The sequence below is a fragment of the Theropithecus gelada genome, chromosome 9 (assembly GCF_003255815.1).
Source record: "Theropithecus gelada isolate Dixy chromosome 9, Tgel_1.0, whole genome shotgun sequence".
Taxonomy (NCBI): Eukaryota; Metazoa; Chordata; class Mammalia; order Primates; family Cercopithecidae; genus Theropithecus; species Theropithecus gelada.
Genome location: NC_037677.1, coordinates 6,464,667 through 6,481,772, shown reverse-complemented (window position 1 = coordinate 6,481,772; position 17,106 = coordinate 6,464,667). Strand labels below are relative to the sequence as shown.

Below are 17,106 nucleotides of genomic sequence, written 5' to 3'. Positions count from 1 at the left end.
GAGCCTCAAGTCGTCATCTGTAATGTGTGCACAGTCCCCATATCATAGGATTGCTGTAGGGTTAAATAAGATCATATATGGAAAATACTGTGATGCAAATGCTCTATAACGGGTAGTTGTTAATTCAAATTGCACCATTCTCTTCTTGAGGCTTATAGGGATCAAAGCACGTTAGAGGGTATAGCTAATCAATCTTACCTATAAAAATGCTGGGAGGTGATATGAATATACCCTCCTTTTAGTAATTTTAAAATCACCACTTTGAGAAGAGTTTGTGAAATAATGCATGACATTTGTAATCTGCGTAGAAAAACAAACACATTTTCTGTTTTCAAATACCACGTATCTTTGATCTTCAAACATCATATCTCCATCAAGTTCTCATAAGAGATATGAAAAGAGTAGTTCATTTTTTAAATTTTTTTAATATTATACAAATATTAGAAATAGAATTGTAAGCTAATAGAAATACAAATGTGAGCTATTAAGACTATTTCTTAAGTATAAGAGATTTTTCTTCAGTCATCATAGTGCATTTTATTTAAGTACCAGGCAATCCAGGTGTGGTTTTGTTTGTTTTAACGAGTAAACTGGAGATAGAACATCTGCCTTCTGGGTGATCTGCTGGACTCCACGTGCATGACTTTCCCTCTCTTACGTGCTGCCTCTACCTAGTGATAGGCAGACAAAAAGGAAGGAAAGAAGAGAAAGGAAAGGAAATGTCAGCTTGGCTCCACTCACAGCAGATGAGCCAATCCAAGGTGAAAGAAATAACCCGTCTCCAGGTTTGCGGTTGCGTCCCAAATAAACATTTTGAGGGTGAGATGCTTGTGTTGAGGGATAAACTGCGACCAAGAAACAAAGCACGTCTAAGTGACTCACACAACAGGCACACATAGTCAGCCACATTAGGCCACTGTGCTAAGCCACCAAGAAAAAAAAAATCTTTACATTTTTGTTCCACAGAAGTTTTTCTTTAAGAGTGAATGGTCGAAGTGATGATGTAGCCAAAAAAGCTGGACACAACACAGAGAGTAATGATTTTCAGTGTTTTCCTGGTACCACCAGTATAGCCTTTTATGAGGGTCTTTGAAATTTTTTTATGCCAGTGAATATAGGAAATTAGCAAGGAGTACCACTAGAAGCAAATTGTAGTACATCCCCCATCACTGACAATTAGTACTTTAATTTGATAGTATCAGAATTTTATAGCTGGAAGAAACCTGATAGAATATCCTGTGTAGCCCGGCATACTTTCTGTAAAATGAGAAATCTCTTCCCAATTTGTGTGTGTGTGTGTGTGTCTGAATGGCAGAATAAAGCCAGGCTATGGACAAAGGAGAAGGGAATGATGAGGGTCAGGTGTGGCATTTGCCTTTTCAAAAAAGAGACTGAGTGACTGACTCTAAAGTAAGGTGCCTTTCAAATCTAAACAGATAAAGTGACTTACTCAAAAGTAAGTTCCCTTTCAAATCTCAAGCAATTGCACTACGTCAAACGATGAAATTGCAACCATCAAATTTATCAATATGACAGTTTTCATCTTGATTTCTTCCTCCTGGATTTAGAGATGAATTCTCAGATTGATTAATCCTTCCTGGGGAGGACTTGCCATTAAAACGTGTGGTCTTTTGGGTTTTCATGTTGCTGTTGTTTTACCCTGCTGGAAGATAATCACTAAAAAGCAGTCTCTGTGGATTATCTAATCAATATCTCTTTAATTTCAGACAAAATTTTATACCCACTTGGGCCATAGTTATTCTGCTAATATCTCTAGGCTTCCCAAATTCAGGAGAACTGTGTCTGGGGGATCTTTAGATATACTTGGACTGACTAGTTTTATGTTGGTTCTACCCTTAGAATCCAGAAACACACCAGAAGCATATCCTGTTAACTTCTATCTGTGTTAAGACAACATTGAAAACGTAATTATTCACTATCTGATTTAGAAACTAATGTCACAATTAGAGTCTCTGTTGGTAGTGGTAACAACAACGATGACAACAAATTGTACCCATAGAATTTCCAAAGCCATAATTAAAACCAGATGGCAAATACTGTTTTCATAACTCCCACCTTTAAAAAAATAAAATACCAAAGGAACCGTTTCTTGTTTAATTTCATTCTTGTATAGTGTAATAGTAACTGATACCCAGGAAAAACCAATCTACTCTAAATATTCTACACAGTAAGGATTAAATTTCATTTTCTATGGTTTTATTATTTAGTGGACATTGTGATACATTCTAATCTACACATTGCCCATCTATCCATGTCTTTTGTCCTCAGAATATCTTATTAATCAGAACTTTCATAAACATACACAATTCTTTGACTGTTTCAAGAGTCAGACTATAATTTCAGCTCTTGTCTTGTTTCTGTGAATATGATGGCAGAAATCATGGATTTGAGGATCAATCGGACCGGTGTCAAGCAGTCCCCTACCACTTATTGGCTGAATGAGCTTAGGAAATCGTTTGTTTAACCTCCAAGGCTCAATTGTCTCATCTGTAAAATGAAGAGGATATTATCGAGCTCAGGGGATTCGTTGTTAGAATCAAATTAAATAATTGAAATAAAGTGTGTCACACTATGCCTCGACACAGGTAGTAAATGTACGATAAACATTAACTAATATTCACACATTATCTCTTTTTAAATGAAGGAATAATACATACTTCCCCTCCCTTGTGTAAGATTTTTTAAAGTAACTTAACATTACAAAGCATGTCTAATACATATTTTAAATAATGGAACTTTCAAATATATATTGTAAACAGTTTTCAGACCTTAATCTAGGGTAAAGTTTACGTTCGCCTTTCACTGGTTTTCACTGGAAGAGTTGATATCAGTTTTACTATCAACAGTAATCGAGGTTCATCACTCCCTAAGAGGAGGGCCCGGTTTTTCGTTTGTTTGTTTGTTTGTTTCAGGGTTCAGGGCTCTTTTCTGGCAATGACAATTTCTGACTTCTAATTATCTTTCTCCGGCTTGAAAATCTAAAGTTGGATTGAAGAAGAGAAATGACAACATCTCCCTTTTTCTTATCCAAGCTGTGAATTTAAAATACCTATGTTTTTGTTTGTTTGTTTATTTGTTTGTGCCTATCAACTCTGACCCATAGCTCCCAAAATAATTTTGATATTTTCTGAATAAATTGACACTAGACTTCACACATCGCTCATGTGTTCGGTTAGGGTAGGTCACTGTCCTCTAATTCCATGCTGATTCTTCTAGGGACTCTGGTGAGTCACTCGAAAAACAATTTCTGCCAAACCTTTAGGAAAGTATCAGTGGTTTGGTGGCCCAATTCTTCATCAAATAGTGCAAACTGGTTTCCTCCAAGCTGTGACTGCTGCAGAGACAGAAATGTCCTTGTTAAGTAACTCTGTCCTCAAATTTTCTATGTGTATCATATAGCCTGCTTCTCCCCGAATAGTACCTTTCTCCAAATCAAGACTCAAAATAAAATGTTTTCTTCTTAATTTCTATCCTAAATCTCATATAGAAGGAAGGATGCAAGAGGTAGTCTCCATGGAAGAGAGAGTATAATCACCAACTAGGTCCAAAACAAAAGCAAAGTGACGTCCTGGGTTCCTTTTTCCAGGTTCCGAGTTGCAGGGAAATGGGTTGTGGCAGCTCCGGGAGCAGACACATGGGAGTTCCTCCTTCCTCAGCTCTCAGGAGGGCCGCTGAATCCAAGGCAGGGGTCAGGTGCTTCCCAGATGAAGTGAACTGAATGAAGCGGCTACCCGACAGGCAGTCCTCGGCGTTATTCCAGGAAACGTCAGGGTAGAACCTGAAAGAGGAAAAGAAGTACACAGCTGAAAGTTGGTGTGTGTTTAACGTAATGAGTGGAACCTCATCGCCCACGTGTCATCCCCTCCAGGAAACGCCATTTCCTCTTCCAGGAACAAAGGTGTGGAGAACTTCTGAGAGCAGCCGTGTTGATAAAATGAAGAGACAGTGTCTGATAGAAAACAGAAACACCCTGTGACCTGGGAAAGGAGGTGGCGGGTCTACAGGATGCTGGCATCAAGAATATCTAGAGGTGTCCACTACACCTAACGGATACCCAGAACAGACGTGAATTTTTTGTTTCAGATGAAATTTTAAGATGAAAAAATCCCAATTTTTTAGATATATGATGGATGTTGTTTTAAAAGATCCAGTCTTCAGGTTAACAGGTTTCCTATTGTAGGACTCTACGATTATAGGACGTCTGAGTAGCCAAGAATCCTCAAAGATCAGTTGTCCAAAAGAGAAAGAAAGAGAAGCTGAGCGCACGATGTAAGAATGGAGACTTGGCCGGGTGCAGGGGCTTATGCCTGTAATCCCAGCACTTTGGGAGGCCGAGACGAGCGGATCACCTGAGGTGAGGCGTTCGAGACCAGCCTGGCCAACATGGCGAAACGCCATCTCTACTAAAAATACAAAAATTAACTGAGCATGGTGGCACATGCCTGTAATCCCAGCTACTCAGGAGGCTGAGGCAGGAGAATCACTTGAACCCAGAAGGTGGAAGTTGCAGTGAGCCGAGATTGTGCCACTGTACTCCAGCCTGGGTGACAGAACAAGACTCCATCTCAAAAAAAAAAAAGGAGAATTAATTATTCAGCAGCTCTTGAGATGGTTGCTCTAGCCTGACCTGGGTTTGAATCTTGGTTCTGGTACTTTATTAATTGTGGGATCTTGAGGGAGGTGCATAACCTTTCTAAGCCTCGTTACTCTCTTCTGTTAAAGAGAGATGATGATGATGATGATACATATCACATAAGATTATGAATATTACATGAGTGGTGCATCTAAAGTCATCACAGGCTGGGCATGGTGGTTCACCCCTATAATTCCAGCACTTTGGGAAGCTGAGGCATGAGCATCACTTGAGCCCAGGAGTTTAAAACCAGCCTGGGCAACATAGTGAGACTCCATCTCTACAAAAAAAAAAATCTTTTTAAATATTAGCTTGGGCATGGTGGTGTGTGCCTGTAGTCCCAGCTATTTGGGAGGCTGAGGTGAGAGGATTACTTGGACCCTGGGGGATCCAGGCTGCAGTGACCTATGATCATGCCACTGCACTCCAGCCTAGGCAACACAGCAAGACTCTGTCTCAAAAAGAAAAAAAAAAAGTCCTTCTCATACCTGGTGTATATACGAAACTTTTTCTGAAGCCACTAATTACTGATTAAATTAACAGGACATATGAGCTTCCTTTCAGTGCCTAATTGTCAATGAGAAACCCAGATATGGGTTGGGAGGAACTTACCATCTTTTAGGCACAGCAGCTGTTATCAGTTTGCCATTTCTTCTTTGCAATGTAACAGGATCCACTGGAAAACAGTTGGAGAAAGAGCCAGGTGGATGGCACTCTGAGCTAGGGACGCTTCTGTTTTGTAGTTTGCAGAAAGAATCTGCTTGGGAATCACTGCTTCGGCTCTGCCTCCTTGTTTCCACACATAGACGCACTTTCCTGCCAAATTTCCATAGCAAATACCCAGTGAGCACCTACTATACGCCAGGTTCTGCTGATGTCAGAGTGAGCCAGCACTTATGAGGTACTGGCCACTCTTGAGCCTCCTGGCTAGGATCTTCCAAGAGCTACAGCCTCTGGCCTGAGGGTCAGTCCAATGCTGTTGGATATTGACAAATGTGGGGTTAATTTTAATGGAATATAGTTTTATCCTTAAAAGGTGTGTGTTGGCTTTATTGGGTTCATATAGATTAGGGGCATCATAATAACTCCTTTCTCAGTGCACACCTGAGTGATTTAATCAAGTCATGAAACACTTCTGGGCCTCAGTTTTCATCTGTCTTGCCATCCGCGGAGGTCCTTTTTAGCTGACATTCTATACTCCCATGACCAGAAGGCTGCTAATTCAACTTTGGGCTTTTGCTACACCTTTTTGTTTGTTTGTTTGTTTTGTTTTGTTTTTGGATGCAGAGTTTTGCTGTCCCTCAGACTGGGGTGCAGTGGTGCAATCTTGGCTCACTGCAACCTCCTCCTCCCAGGTTCAAATGATTCTCCAGCTTCAGCCTTCTGAGTAGCTGGGATTACAGGCAGGTGCCACAACACCCAGTTGATTTTTGTATTTTTAGGAGAGAAAGGATTTTGCCATGTTGGCCAGGCTGATCTCAAACTCCTGGCCTCAAGCGATCCACCTGCCTCCTCCTCCCAAAGTGCTGACAATACAGGTGTGAGTCACCGCACCTGGCCTGTTTTGTTTTAATCGTTTTTAATGTCTCTCTCAAAACAAGAAAAGAAAAAAGGACAGAAAATTACTGTTTTACTTCTCAGATTCATCTGATCTTAGTACACTACAGCAAGAAAAACTTAATCAAGTACATTTTAATAATTTGATGTCATCATTGCAAGGAAACCATTCAGTAAGTGTATTAGTAACCAGACATACAATTTTCTAGCCTGAATGAGAAATTAGTTACATGGAGTACAGAAAGGAAACCACCCCAGTTATCCTCATTGTGACCATCATTAGTATTACCCACAAGGCATAAAAAGTCCTAAGATGACAAGCACGGTGGCAACATCACCTTTGCAGCTTCAAGCACAGTGAAGTTGACAACAGTTCCACCTTGGTAATTGTGTATAAAACGACAATGTGCAGATACAGAAAATCAAAGTCCCAGGTCAGAAGCCACCTAGAAACGATGATCCCAGGACAGAAGTGTGCCCAAACTTCCCGGGGTAGGTCATTTTAAAAGGAGCAATGTTTACAAGACCTTTCTAGCGTAAAAAACAGAGAAAACAGACACAGCTCTTTCCACCCAATCTGCTGGAGCGCCGTTTCGTTTTCAGTTTGGCGAGAGGGAGGCATGTGGCTTCTCGCCCCTTTTCCTGACGCTGAGAATGTGGCCGGAGCCTGGGCGCTCCTGCTCGGCCTCGCCGCCCTCCCGGGGCTGTCCTGGGCCCTCCGGCCGCCGCCTCCCGCTCCAGTTCGCAGCTGGGCAACAAGTGGCTGGTAAGGAGGTGGGGAGCGGGAGGTGGGGAGCGGGAGCCGGGGCGCGCGACCGGGGGCGCACGGCGGGGGACCGAGCGCGCGTCCCTGGCCAGGGGTGCCGGGTCCCGGGAGGCTGGGCTGGCGGAGAGGCTGGCGAGCGCCCCCTGGCCGGCAACGCCTTCGGGGCGCACCCGCAGTGCGCCGGGCCCGCCAGCCCCGCCAGCCCCGCCAGTCCCCGCGCAGTCCCCGCGCCACCGGGCAGCAGCGGCGCCGCGCACGCTCCAGGTAGGGCCCCGGGCCCCGCGCCGCAGCCGGGAGGGAGCAGGCTGGAGGGGCCGAGACCCGTGGCGGGAAGGGCCACCCGGGGCCCCTCGGAGAGCCTCCGGGAAGGGGTGAGGGCTACCGGGGGAGCAGGCGGAGTAGGAAATGGAACCAAGAGGGCGCAGGAGCGCACCGGGGGGCATTTCCCCGCTGGGTTTCTGGGGCGCGGGTCGCATGGGATGCGGGAGGCTGGCGACCTTAGCCGGGTGGGGGCCGCCGGCCTGGGGGCGCTTCCTCCTTTCCTCTCCCTTTTCCTTCTCACCTGAACGAAAGGGGGCCTGCGGGGAGGGAGGAAGGTGCAAAGTTTTTATATTCTTGGTAAAAAACGCGTGAGGAAAGGTGTTTTCTGGAGATGGTATCCTGTCCACAGGGGAGCATACCCCGTTTTCTGGGAATGTATTGGAGCACGGACGCGGGTGCCATTGCTCAGGCTTCTAAACAAGCCAAGTTTCTTGTCAAGGGCCTGGGGGAGGGGGAGGCAGGTCTTTGAAAGATACCAAAAAAAAAAAAAGTCTGGGTGCTCATTCCTGTAACCTCAAGTGAGGTTATTCTCCATCTTTGAGGGCCAGGTTAACCAAGCAAAATTTGTGCAATAAGGTATCTTGTGGTATTGGATTTTGGAGAGCCGCCGTTATCAATGGGAGAGTGACTGTTGAATGCTACAGCCGTGGGCGCTCCCCAGTGGGCATGAAGACAGGTCCACGGGCTGGCTGGATTGGGAGACTCCGGTCATTCCTGCATGGAGAGCGCCACAGAACGGCCTCGTCCCCTGGGCTGTCCTGCCCGTCTGCGGGCTGGACGTGGTGCTAATAAAAGATGATTCAGGAGTGGCATGGGCTGAAGGGGACTAGGCTGGAGAAGGTGGAGCGAAGAGAGAGCATTCCGTGCCCTCTCCCTGCCCGTGGGGAAGTGAACCATCTGTTCCTGGTGTCCAAGTCCTTGACGTTCCAGTTGCCCTTTCAGAACACACCTCAAGCCTGTTGAATTCTTTTGAGAACCACCTACAAGATCTGAGGAGTCCACCCACGCTTTCTGTCAACTCCGGCCTCTTTGTCCTTCTCTTTTGCCAAAGAAAATTCTAAACCATTGGGATTCGGGAGGCTCGGTGAGAGATGCAGGAAGCCTGGAGGGTCCACTCCATTGTTCTTTTCCCTTAGTTTGCTCCCTAGAAGCCACGGTCCCCACTGGGCCCTTCCTGCCCGAGGCTGTGTGACAGACAAGCCCTATTCTTAAGGTCCTGGGTCCCCCACCCCACCCCACACCCCGACCTTGTGAATCGTCATCTTCATTTTTCCCCTAACTTATCTTCGGTAACGCTTGTAAAATGGCAGGCTTACTGCGGATGCTTAATCTCTTTTTAAAAAGTGCTGTGTCTAGTGGGAAGAAGGGTGACATTTACCAATATGGTTGCAAATTACTTTTGAAGTTTATGCACAGCTGTTTAAAATCCCTCTGAGATCAGTGCCATTGTTTGATGCAGGTGCCTACCACAGAAGGCTCTTGTTAGTCCCTTCCTTCTGCTGACTGAACATACATATATTTAAAGACGTGGCGTAGGGAGAGCTTCTAAAACCTGCAAAGCCTCAGCTGCACAGCTCCTGCAAGTTAGCGATCCACTCTAAGTTTTTTTTGTTGTTTCTGCCTTCTTGTCTCTCATGAACTTTTGTTTCTGATTTCAAGAGTAACCTGCTGGGCACCGTCAGCCTCTGTTTCAGTGGCCTGCGATTTTCTTCTACACTTTAAAAATGTCAGTATCCAGGCAAGACTCTTGTCACCCACCATCCGCGTTGTCATGTTCACTTCCGCTGTTGCCTTGTGCTGTGGTGCCTCGGGGTGGCAACTGTTAGTTGAGCAAACTTCTACCTCTGTTCTCCTGCAGAAATGTCCTCTCTGCGTCTGCGCTTACCATACACGGTGCAACTCCTGGAACTTTGATTTGTTTTGCTGTCTCACTTCTCCTTCAGGCATTAAGGGGATGGTGTTCAATTATTCACACCTCAGCCCTTTCTATAATCTCAAAGATCCCTTTCAACAATAATACTCTCTGTCTCTTGGCTAACACCAAGCATCAGAGGCCCCCTTACATAGCCGGCTTGTCATTGGTCATTTCTATAAAGTATTCTCATTCTAACATATGCTGTCTTTTCTGTGGAAAAGACTAAATTCTTCTCTGTAATGAATTAGATGTTTTAACCAAAATTCTATGTGGACTGGGTCCAGAATTTTCTTTCAAGAGTATGAGCTTGTGGTACAAGTATGTAACTTCGGGGATTCAGAAGTAGACCCACGCAGACAAGTCTCCTTAGAACGTGTGATGTAATTACGGTATATTTGCCTGTCTTGAAATTAGGAATTAGAGTTAGTACTTCCTGTTTTTAATGCATTTGATGTCTTAGAGTTGCTGATTATGTTGTTGCACCTAAAAATGTTGCTAATGTGATGGTTCGTTAGCAAGGTTATATTTGATTTCAGGTGATTTCCTTTTTATGGAGTTCAGTCTTTCATTTTCATTTAATAATTTGCCTCAAATCATTTAAAATGATATATGGTTGTACAATGAAAAATCTCAGCAATATAGATGTGATTCCGCCTGTGTGTGTGTATATATGTGTGTATGTGTGTGTGTACTCTTTAATTTAAAATAGGGAAATTAGTATTGTGATGGCATACATAGCATTAAACTCATGCTTGCTGTTTCTCTTATTTTAACACTTTAAGCAGCTCATTTCTAAGTAGCTATGTGTTCAGCGTAGCTTTTTCACACCTATTCCAGTTGTTAAGGAAGAAATCATGAGAAGCTATAGAAAAACGTGATGTTAAACCAGAGAGATGGATGAAAAGGTGTTTCCTTACAATGGTGAAAATATCTTTCATTATTTTAACATGCCAAGCATTTATACATGTCAAATTCTGATTGCTCTGTCACCTAAACACATTCTTGGGGACAAAAGGAGCATCAGAGTTTTAGAAATTAGGAAAGCTCACTCAAGCCCAGAATCCTAGATTTTTGCTCCTGGATTAAATTAGCAAATATTTGGCAAGACATCTTTCTGCAGGTTGCTGTAGGTTGATGTTAGCTTTTGAATTAAGCTAATAGTATTGATTATAATAATAATCAGCATTAACAAAACCAATGATAAATGGTTTTGAGTCATTATTATTTAGAATTTATGTGCCATAGATTATACTCAGAATTTTATTTATATGTAAGAGGCATTACTACTTCATTTAACCTCCAAAAGCCTTCATATAAATTAGATATTATTATTATTATTCTAATTTTTCAGATGAGGAAATGAGGCTTAAGGGGTAGAGCCCCTTGTCCAGGCCTCATAACCGGTAAGGGGTAGAGTCCGGTTAGCTGGACCATCCAGATTAGTCTAACCATCAAGCATTTGCTTTCAACCACAGTCCCAGGCGACCTACCAATTAACTTTTTTATTGTGTTAAAATACACATAACTTAAAATTTAACTTCATAACTATTTGCTAGTGTACAGTTCAGGGACATTACGTATATTCACATTGTTGTGTGACCATTGCCATCATCCATCCACAGAATTCTTCTTATCTCCTAAAACTGAAACTCTGTCCCCATGGAACACTAGTTCCTCATCCCTCTCTCCCCTCAGGCCCTGGCAGCCACCCTTCTACTTCCTGTCTCTAAGATTTTGACTGTTCTAGGGACCTCACATAAGTGGAATACCGTATCCATCCTTTTGTAACTGTCTTATTTCACTTAGCCTCAAGCTGTATCCATGTGACAGCATTGGACAGGACTTCCTTCCTTTTTAAGTCTGAATAGTATTCCATTTATGGATATACCACATTTTGCTTATCCTTGCATCTGTTGATGGTTGCTTCTAACTTTTGACTATCGTGAATAATGCTGCCATGAAGAGGAACATGCAAATATCTGTTTGAGATCCTGCTTTCAATTCTTTGGTCTGTATATACCCAGAAGTAGAATTGTGGAGTCATAGGGTAATTCTATGTTTAATTTTTTGAGGAACTGTCATACTGTTTTCCACAGTGGCTGGACCATTTTACCTTCCCACCAATGCAGAAAGGGTCCCAAATATTCCACATTCTCAGCAATGCTGTCTTTTTTTGTTTTTTTTGAGATGGAGTCTCACTCTGTCACCAGGCTGGAGTGCAGTGGCACGATCTCAGCTCACTGGTTCCGCCTCCCAGGTTCAAGCAATTCTCCCAGGTTCAAGCAATTCTCCTGCCTCAGCCTCATGAGTAGCTGGGACTACAGGTGCACGCCACCACACCCAGCTAATTTTTGTATTTTTAGTAGAGATGGGGTTTCACCATGTTGGCCAGGATGGTCTCGATCTCTTGACCTCGTGATCCACCCACCTTGGCCTCCCAAAGTGCTGGGATTACAGGCATGAGCCACTGCACCTGGCCTTTTTAAAAAATCTTTTTTTATAGTAGCCTTTCTAATAGGTGTAAGGTGCTGATGAGTTAACTTTTTACCCAATCATCGAATGTCCAATGGCAGGGATCTCTGGGCAGATGCTACTCCTGAGTTCATTGTTTATTTCTTATCCCCGCTTGAGCATATACTCATTTTTCCAGTGAAGAATTAGTGGAGGAAATACAACTTACACAGCACCTAAGGGACTAGGGAAGCCATGGAAAGGACAGTCCCTAAAACATAAACAAGATGTCTCTGTAGGTATGGTTATCTCCACCTCCGTGAGGAACCTTATGATTCAGAAATGAGTAGTTGTTGAGAATAAAGCGAACATGGCATCAGTGTTAATAATCCTGAATGAGTGGAACAGATACTTTTTAGAAGGTTAGTTACAGATACAATTATCTTTTGTATGTTATCAGAGCAGGACAAGTTCCCAGGACAATGGAGAGAATGGAAAGGGAAACTGCTATTGATGAATTCACCAGGCCTTTGTTGCGAGCCTCCGATCGCACACCGTGCTACAAAACCCGCAGGGAGGTGTGGTCAGGCAAATAGGAAATTATAATGAATTGTGATGAATTCATGAGATATTTGTACTATTATATATCCATTTATAATGTCATGCAACTTTACTTTATTAGTTTCCTTTCCGTCTCTTTTTTCCTCTAGCATGAAATTCCATGAGGGCTGGCATTTTGTACCTAGATGTGTCCCCAGCCACTCTAACAGGGCCTGGCACATACCAAGTTCTGAATAAATATGTGCAGAAAGATGGTGTAAGTGTTTCACTAGGGGACGCACACGGTGTTATGTGTGCAGCTAGATTTGGGGTGTCCCAGAGCTATCAGTGATGGCTCAGCTGAGACCTGAAGGGGAAGTGGCAGTGAGCCAGACAGGGGGTTCTGGGAGGTAGGAACAGAGTTTGTAGAATGGCCCTGTAGCATTTGAGCCTGGAATCCCAGTGCAGTCGAGTCTAAGCCTTGCAGGTGAGTGGAAATGAGCAGGGTAAGTATCGCAGCTTCCATTTAAACCTCTTCTCCTCGTCCTAATTTGCCATATGACCTTAACCAGTGAACTTGGAGTGAAGAAAATTGTGATCTCTGATAGCAGTGATGCTGTGAGAAAGGAGCATGTGCTGGTGTGTAGGCTGTTGCGGGTTGGAGCTGGAGGGGTCAGCTGTGCCAGATCACACAGGGCCTGTAAGCAGGTGAACCATATTGTCCTCCAGATGGGGACTGTTCATAGAGTGAAAGAGCATGTTATTAATCACTAAGCTTGGGTAACAGGTACAAACCCAGATTGTCCTGGGCAAACTGCCCTGTAGAGTTGCCCTACCTTTAAGTCATATGAAGGAGTTTGATCCTTTTCTAAGAACAGGAGGAACCCTTTAAAAGGTTTCTCTACCAATGGATACAAGTGCCATTCAGGTTCTCTTCAGCATTTCAGAGAGTTTTACCTGCCCATGAACTCACAGCACTCGGCTTGCACTGGAAGCTCACCTATACCTTGACAGCTGTCTCCTCACTGGGTACTTAATTCATGAACAACTAGGAGGGAAAGAGGACAAGACAGTCAGAGGTCTGCTCCTTAACTCTTTGCATTTTTTTAATGGGCTATTGCTCTGTCGCCCAGGTTGGAGTGCAGTGGCACAATCTCAGCTCATGGCAGCCTCCACCTCTGAGGCTCAAGGGATCCTCTGGCCTCAGCCTCCTCAGTAGCTGGGACCACAGTTGCATGCCTCCATGCCCTGGCTAGTTTGTGCACTTTGTAGAGATGGGTGTTTTGTCATGTTGTCCAGGCTATTCTCTAACTCCTGGGCTCAAGTGATCTGCCCACCTTGGCCTCCCAGAGTGCTGAGATTAAAGACATGAGCCACCACACCTGGCCTAGCTCCTTTCGCCTTTAACTGGAGTGTTAGCTGATGCCAAGAACACACCTTTTGGGTTTTTCTTTTTTTAACCTTGTAACACCTAAAAGACTGGGTGCTAAGTGTTAAAAGAAAAAAATCTCAATCTGGTGATTTAAATATCTGCACAAGCAGAATCATTGTCATCCTGAAACTTTTTCCCCTGTGGGCGAGAATTCCTTATGAGTGTACAATCTATTGGAAAAATCAAAAAGTAAACAAACTATGGCAATATATTCTAACATTGACTGGTCACTATGGGCCATTTGCTGTGCTAAGCACTATATGTAGATGATTTCTTGGGTGCTTCAAGAACATGTAGAAGGGAACCAAGTCCTGATTCAGAGGTTCAGGAAAGGCTTCCAGAGGACAAGGTATCACAGGTGGGGATGGAAGATGTATGGGAATTAGCCAAAAGGACAGGGGTTCAGAGGTGAGCCAAGTCTGTCCTGAAAGTAAACAGAAATGTTCTTCTTGTCATTTTGAGAGAAGTTCATCTCAGCTGTGTTCAGCATTTTTAAGGCATAAGCTTCAACATTTTCCATTCTGTTTTCACTGATGTGTTTTAGCTATACAAAACCAGGCCTTCTGCACAGTTTTTCAAACTCCAAGACACAGTCCACTAGTGGGCAATGACATTAATTTTGGGAGTGATAACAAGCATGAAATAGAATAAAACAGAAAATACTAGGATGCATTTCATGTAGGAAGGGTAATTATTTCATGAAACTTTGTATCATTTGGTTTGGGACACATTCAATCTGTTTCTTAGCTAAAAAAAGACATTCATGCAGCCAAAAAACATGGGGAAAAAAACCCTCAACATCACTGATGGTTAGAGAAATGCAAATCAAAACCACAATCAAATACCATCTCATGCAAGTCAGAATGGCGATTATTAAAAAATCAAGAAACAACAGGTGCTGGCGAAGTTGCAGAGAAATAGGAACGCTTTTACACTGTTGATGGGAATGTAAATTAGTCCAACCATTGTGGAAGATGGTGTGGCAATTCCTCAAAGATCTAGAACCAGAAATACCTTTTGACCCAGCAATCCCATTACTGGGCATATACGCAAAGGAATATAAACCATTCTATTATAAAGATATGTGCACACGTATGTTCATTACAGCACTCTTCACAATAGCAAAGACGTGGCATCAACCCAAATGCCCACCAATGATAGTCTGGATAAAGCAAATGTGCTACATACACGCTGTAGAATACTATGCAGCCATAAAAAGGAATGAGATCCTGTCCTTTACAGGGACATGGATAGAGCTGGAAGCCATTATCCTCAGCAAACTAACACAGGAACAGAAAACCAGACACCTTGTGTTCTCACTTATAAGTGGGAGCTGAATAATGAGAACACATGGACACAGGGAGGGGAACAACACACACTGAGGCCTGTCAGGAGGTGGGATTGGAGGGAGGGAGAGCATTAGGAAAAATAATACCTAGGTGATGGGTTGATAGGTGCAGCAAACCACCATGGCACACGTTTACCTATATAACAAAACTGCACGTCCTGCACACGTACCCCAGAACTTATAATAAAAATTAAAATTCAAAAAGTAAAGTACATACCTCTGGCATTTAGTTTTCTATACCATTCCTTTAAGTTATAGAATCGGGTGAGCTTAGGGGCCGGAAGGAAGAGGGAGCGATGGGAAGGCAGTCATTAGTCATGCCCTGTGCCTGGAACCCGGGAATCAGTCATTCGGAAAGCCCCATATGTTGGGTGGATCTCACAGCTTATAGAGAAGCCAGCTGAGGTGTGCAGGTTAAGAAACTTGATCAAGGGTCACACATCAGATTACTAGCGCTGACCCCTGATCTCTTGGCTTCTGATGTGGCATTCTTTCCATGCCTCCAGGGACTGTGTTCCCAAAGTTTGTTAGTTAAGTGGCTGTTTAGGGAAGGACCCCACGTGGTTCCTGTTTGTTTGTTTGTTTTTGAGACAGGGTCTTGTTCTGTTGCCCAGGTTGGAGTGCTGTGACTCAATCTCGGCTCATGCAACCTCCGCCTCCCAGGCTCGAGCAATGACTGTGGCTCAGCCTCGAGGGTAGCTAGGACTACAGGCATGCACCACCACACCTGGTTAATTTTTGTATTTTTAGTAGAGACAGGATTTCACCATGTTGGCCAGGCTGGACTTGAAATCCTGGCCTCAAGTGATCCGCCTGCCTTGGCCTCCCAAAGTGCTGGGATTACAGGGGTGAGCCACCCCACCCATCAGGGGAAGATATTTTCTTAGGGGGAGTATGTAATAACCATGTCCCTGGTTTGTTAGGAAGGATATAAACTTTGAAATATACCCATCAGTTTCATAAAGAACAAGACAGGTTAGGAAGAAATAGCGTTTATTATACAGACCAGAGATCTTTCAGCATGACATTGACAAATATAAACTTGGCCACCGTCCCTCCGCTAAAGCGTTTCCCTTGCTGCTGAGGAAGGACCACCTGGTGATGTGTGAGACGATGCACTTTCTTTGCCGCCTCTGTGGTCACTGGGATCGTCACAGCTAAATCCAACTGTCTGTTTTTCCAGCGTTTACACATAGGCTGATGAGTTCTCCTGGAAAACATGCCACTCTGCAAATTCAGGATGCCGTAGCTCTGTGACTTACCCCTTCGTCTAGGATCTCTGTCTTCCCCAGCACCCAGACATTTCCCTGGCCAATGATCTTGCTTTCCATGGCAGCTTCTCCTCAGCTGCTCCTGCCTCTGCCGTCCCCTTGTGTTCAGCAGCCGCCTTGCCTCCTGCTTCCCTGAGAAGGTGCAAGTTTCCCGAATGAGAACTGCCCCCACCCTGGGATCATAGGGATGCACGCCTCACTTTATCTGAATCCACCCTCTCATCCTTCTTTTCTTTCACAACGAAAGACACCCCTCAGTTCCAGCCAGGCGCAGTGACTCACATCTGTAATCCCAGCACTTTGGGAGGCCGAGGCGGAATCACTTGAGGCCAGGAGTTTCAGACCATCCTGGCCAACGTGGTGAAACCCTGTCTCTACCAAAAATACAAAAATTAGCCAGGCGTGCTGGCGCATACCTGTAATCCCAGCTACTCAGGAGGCTGAGGGAGGAGAACCGCTTGAACCCAGGAGGCAGAGGTTGCAGTGAGCCGAGATTGACCCACTGCACTCCAACCTGGGTGACGGAACAAGTGTCTATCTCAGAAAAAAAAAAAAAAAAAAAAGCCGGGCGCGGTGGCTCAAGCCTGTAATCCTAGCACTTTGGGAGGCCGAGACGGGTGGATCAAGAGGTCAGGAGATCGAGACCATCCTGGCTAACACCGTGAAACCCCGTCTCTACTAAAAAATACAAAAAATTAGCCGAGCGAGGTGACGGGCACCTGTAGTCCCAGCTACTCGGGAGGCTGAGGCAGGAGAATGGCGTGAACCCGGGAGGCGGAGCTTACAGTGAGCTGAGATGGCGCCACTGCACTCCAGCCTGGGCGACAGAGCGAGACTCCGTCTCAAAAAAA

At 44.3% G+C, this 17,106-nt stretch overlaps 2 protein-coding genes across 4 annotated transcripts in view; one reads left to right on the top strand and one right to left on the bottom strand.

Moving 5' to 3' along the window:
- Positions 1–2,101: 2,101 nt before the first annotated feature.
- On the bottom strand, positions 2,102–7,066 carry LOC112631150. 3 transcript variants are annotated; one of them, XR_003121079.1, is made up of 3 exons: positions 6,550–7,066; positions 5,267–5,330; positions 2,102–3,799 (listed from the first exon to the last, which is right to left on the bottom strand). XR_003121079.1 is itself a non-coding variant. In XM_025395723.1 (3 exons), exons 1-3 carry the CDS (start codon positions 6,544–6,546, stop codon positions 3,280–3,282), a joined length of 330 nt encoding a protein of 109 aa, XP_025251508.1. In that variant the 5' UTR covers positions 6,547–7,043; the 3' UTR covers positions 2,905–3,279. The 3 variants fall into 3 exon arrangements, 1 of the variants encoding a protein (XP_025251508.1); XM_025395723.1 differs by lacking the exon at positions 5,267–5,330 and having other exon boundaries at positions 2,905–3,355; positions 3,557–3,799; positions 6,536–7,043; XR_003121078.1 differs by lacking the exon at positions 5,267–5,330.
- The window catches only part of PRKCQ (protein kinase C theta), a 144,388-nt gene continuing 134,113 nt past the window's right edge, over positions 6,832–17,106 (top strand). The window contains exon 1 of the mRNA XM_025395715.1: positions 6,832–6,977. The gene's annotated coding sequence lies outside the window, so the exon portion shown is untranslated. The remainder of the gene's footprint in view (positions 6,978–17,106) is intronic.

Coding starts and splice junctions, on each gene's coding strand:
- LOC112631150 (XM_025395723.1), bottom strand. Junction 3,356..3,556: donor TTTTGTTTTGGACCTAGTTG/GTGATTATACTC, acceptor CTGTCTCTGCAG/CAGTCACAGCTTGGAGGAAA.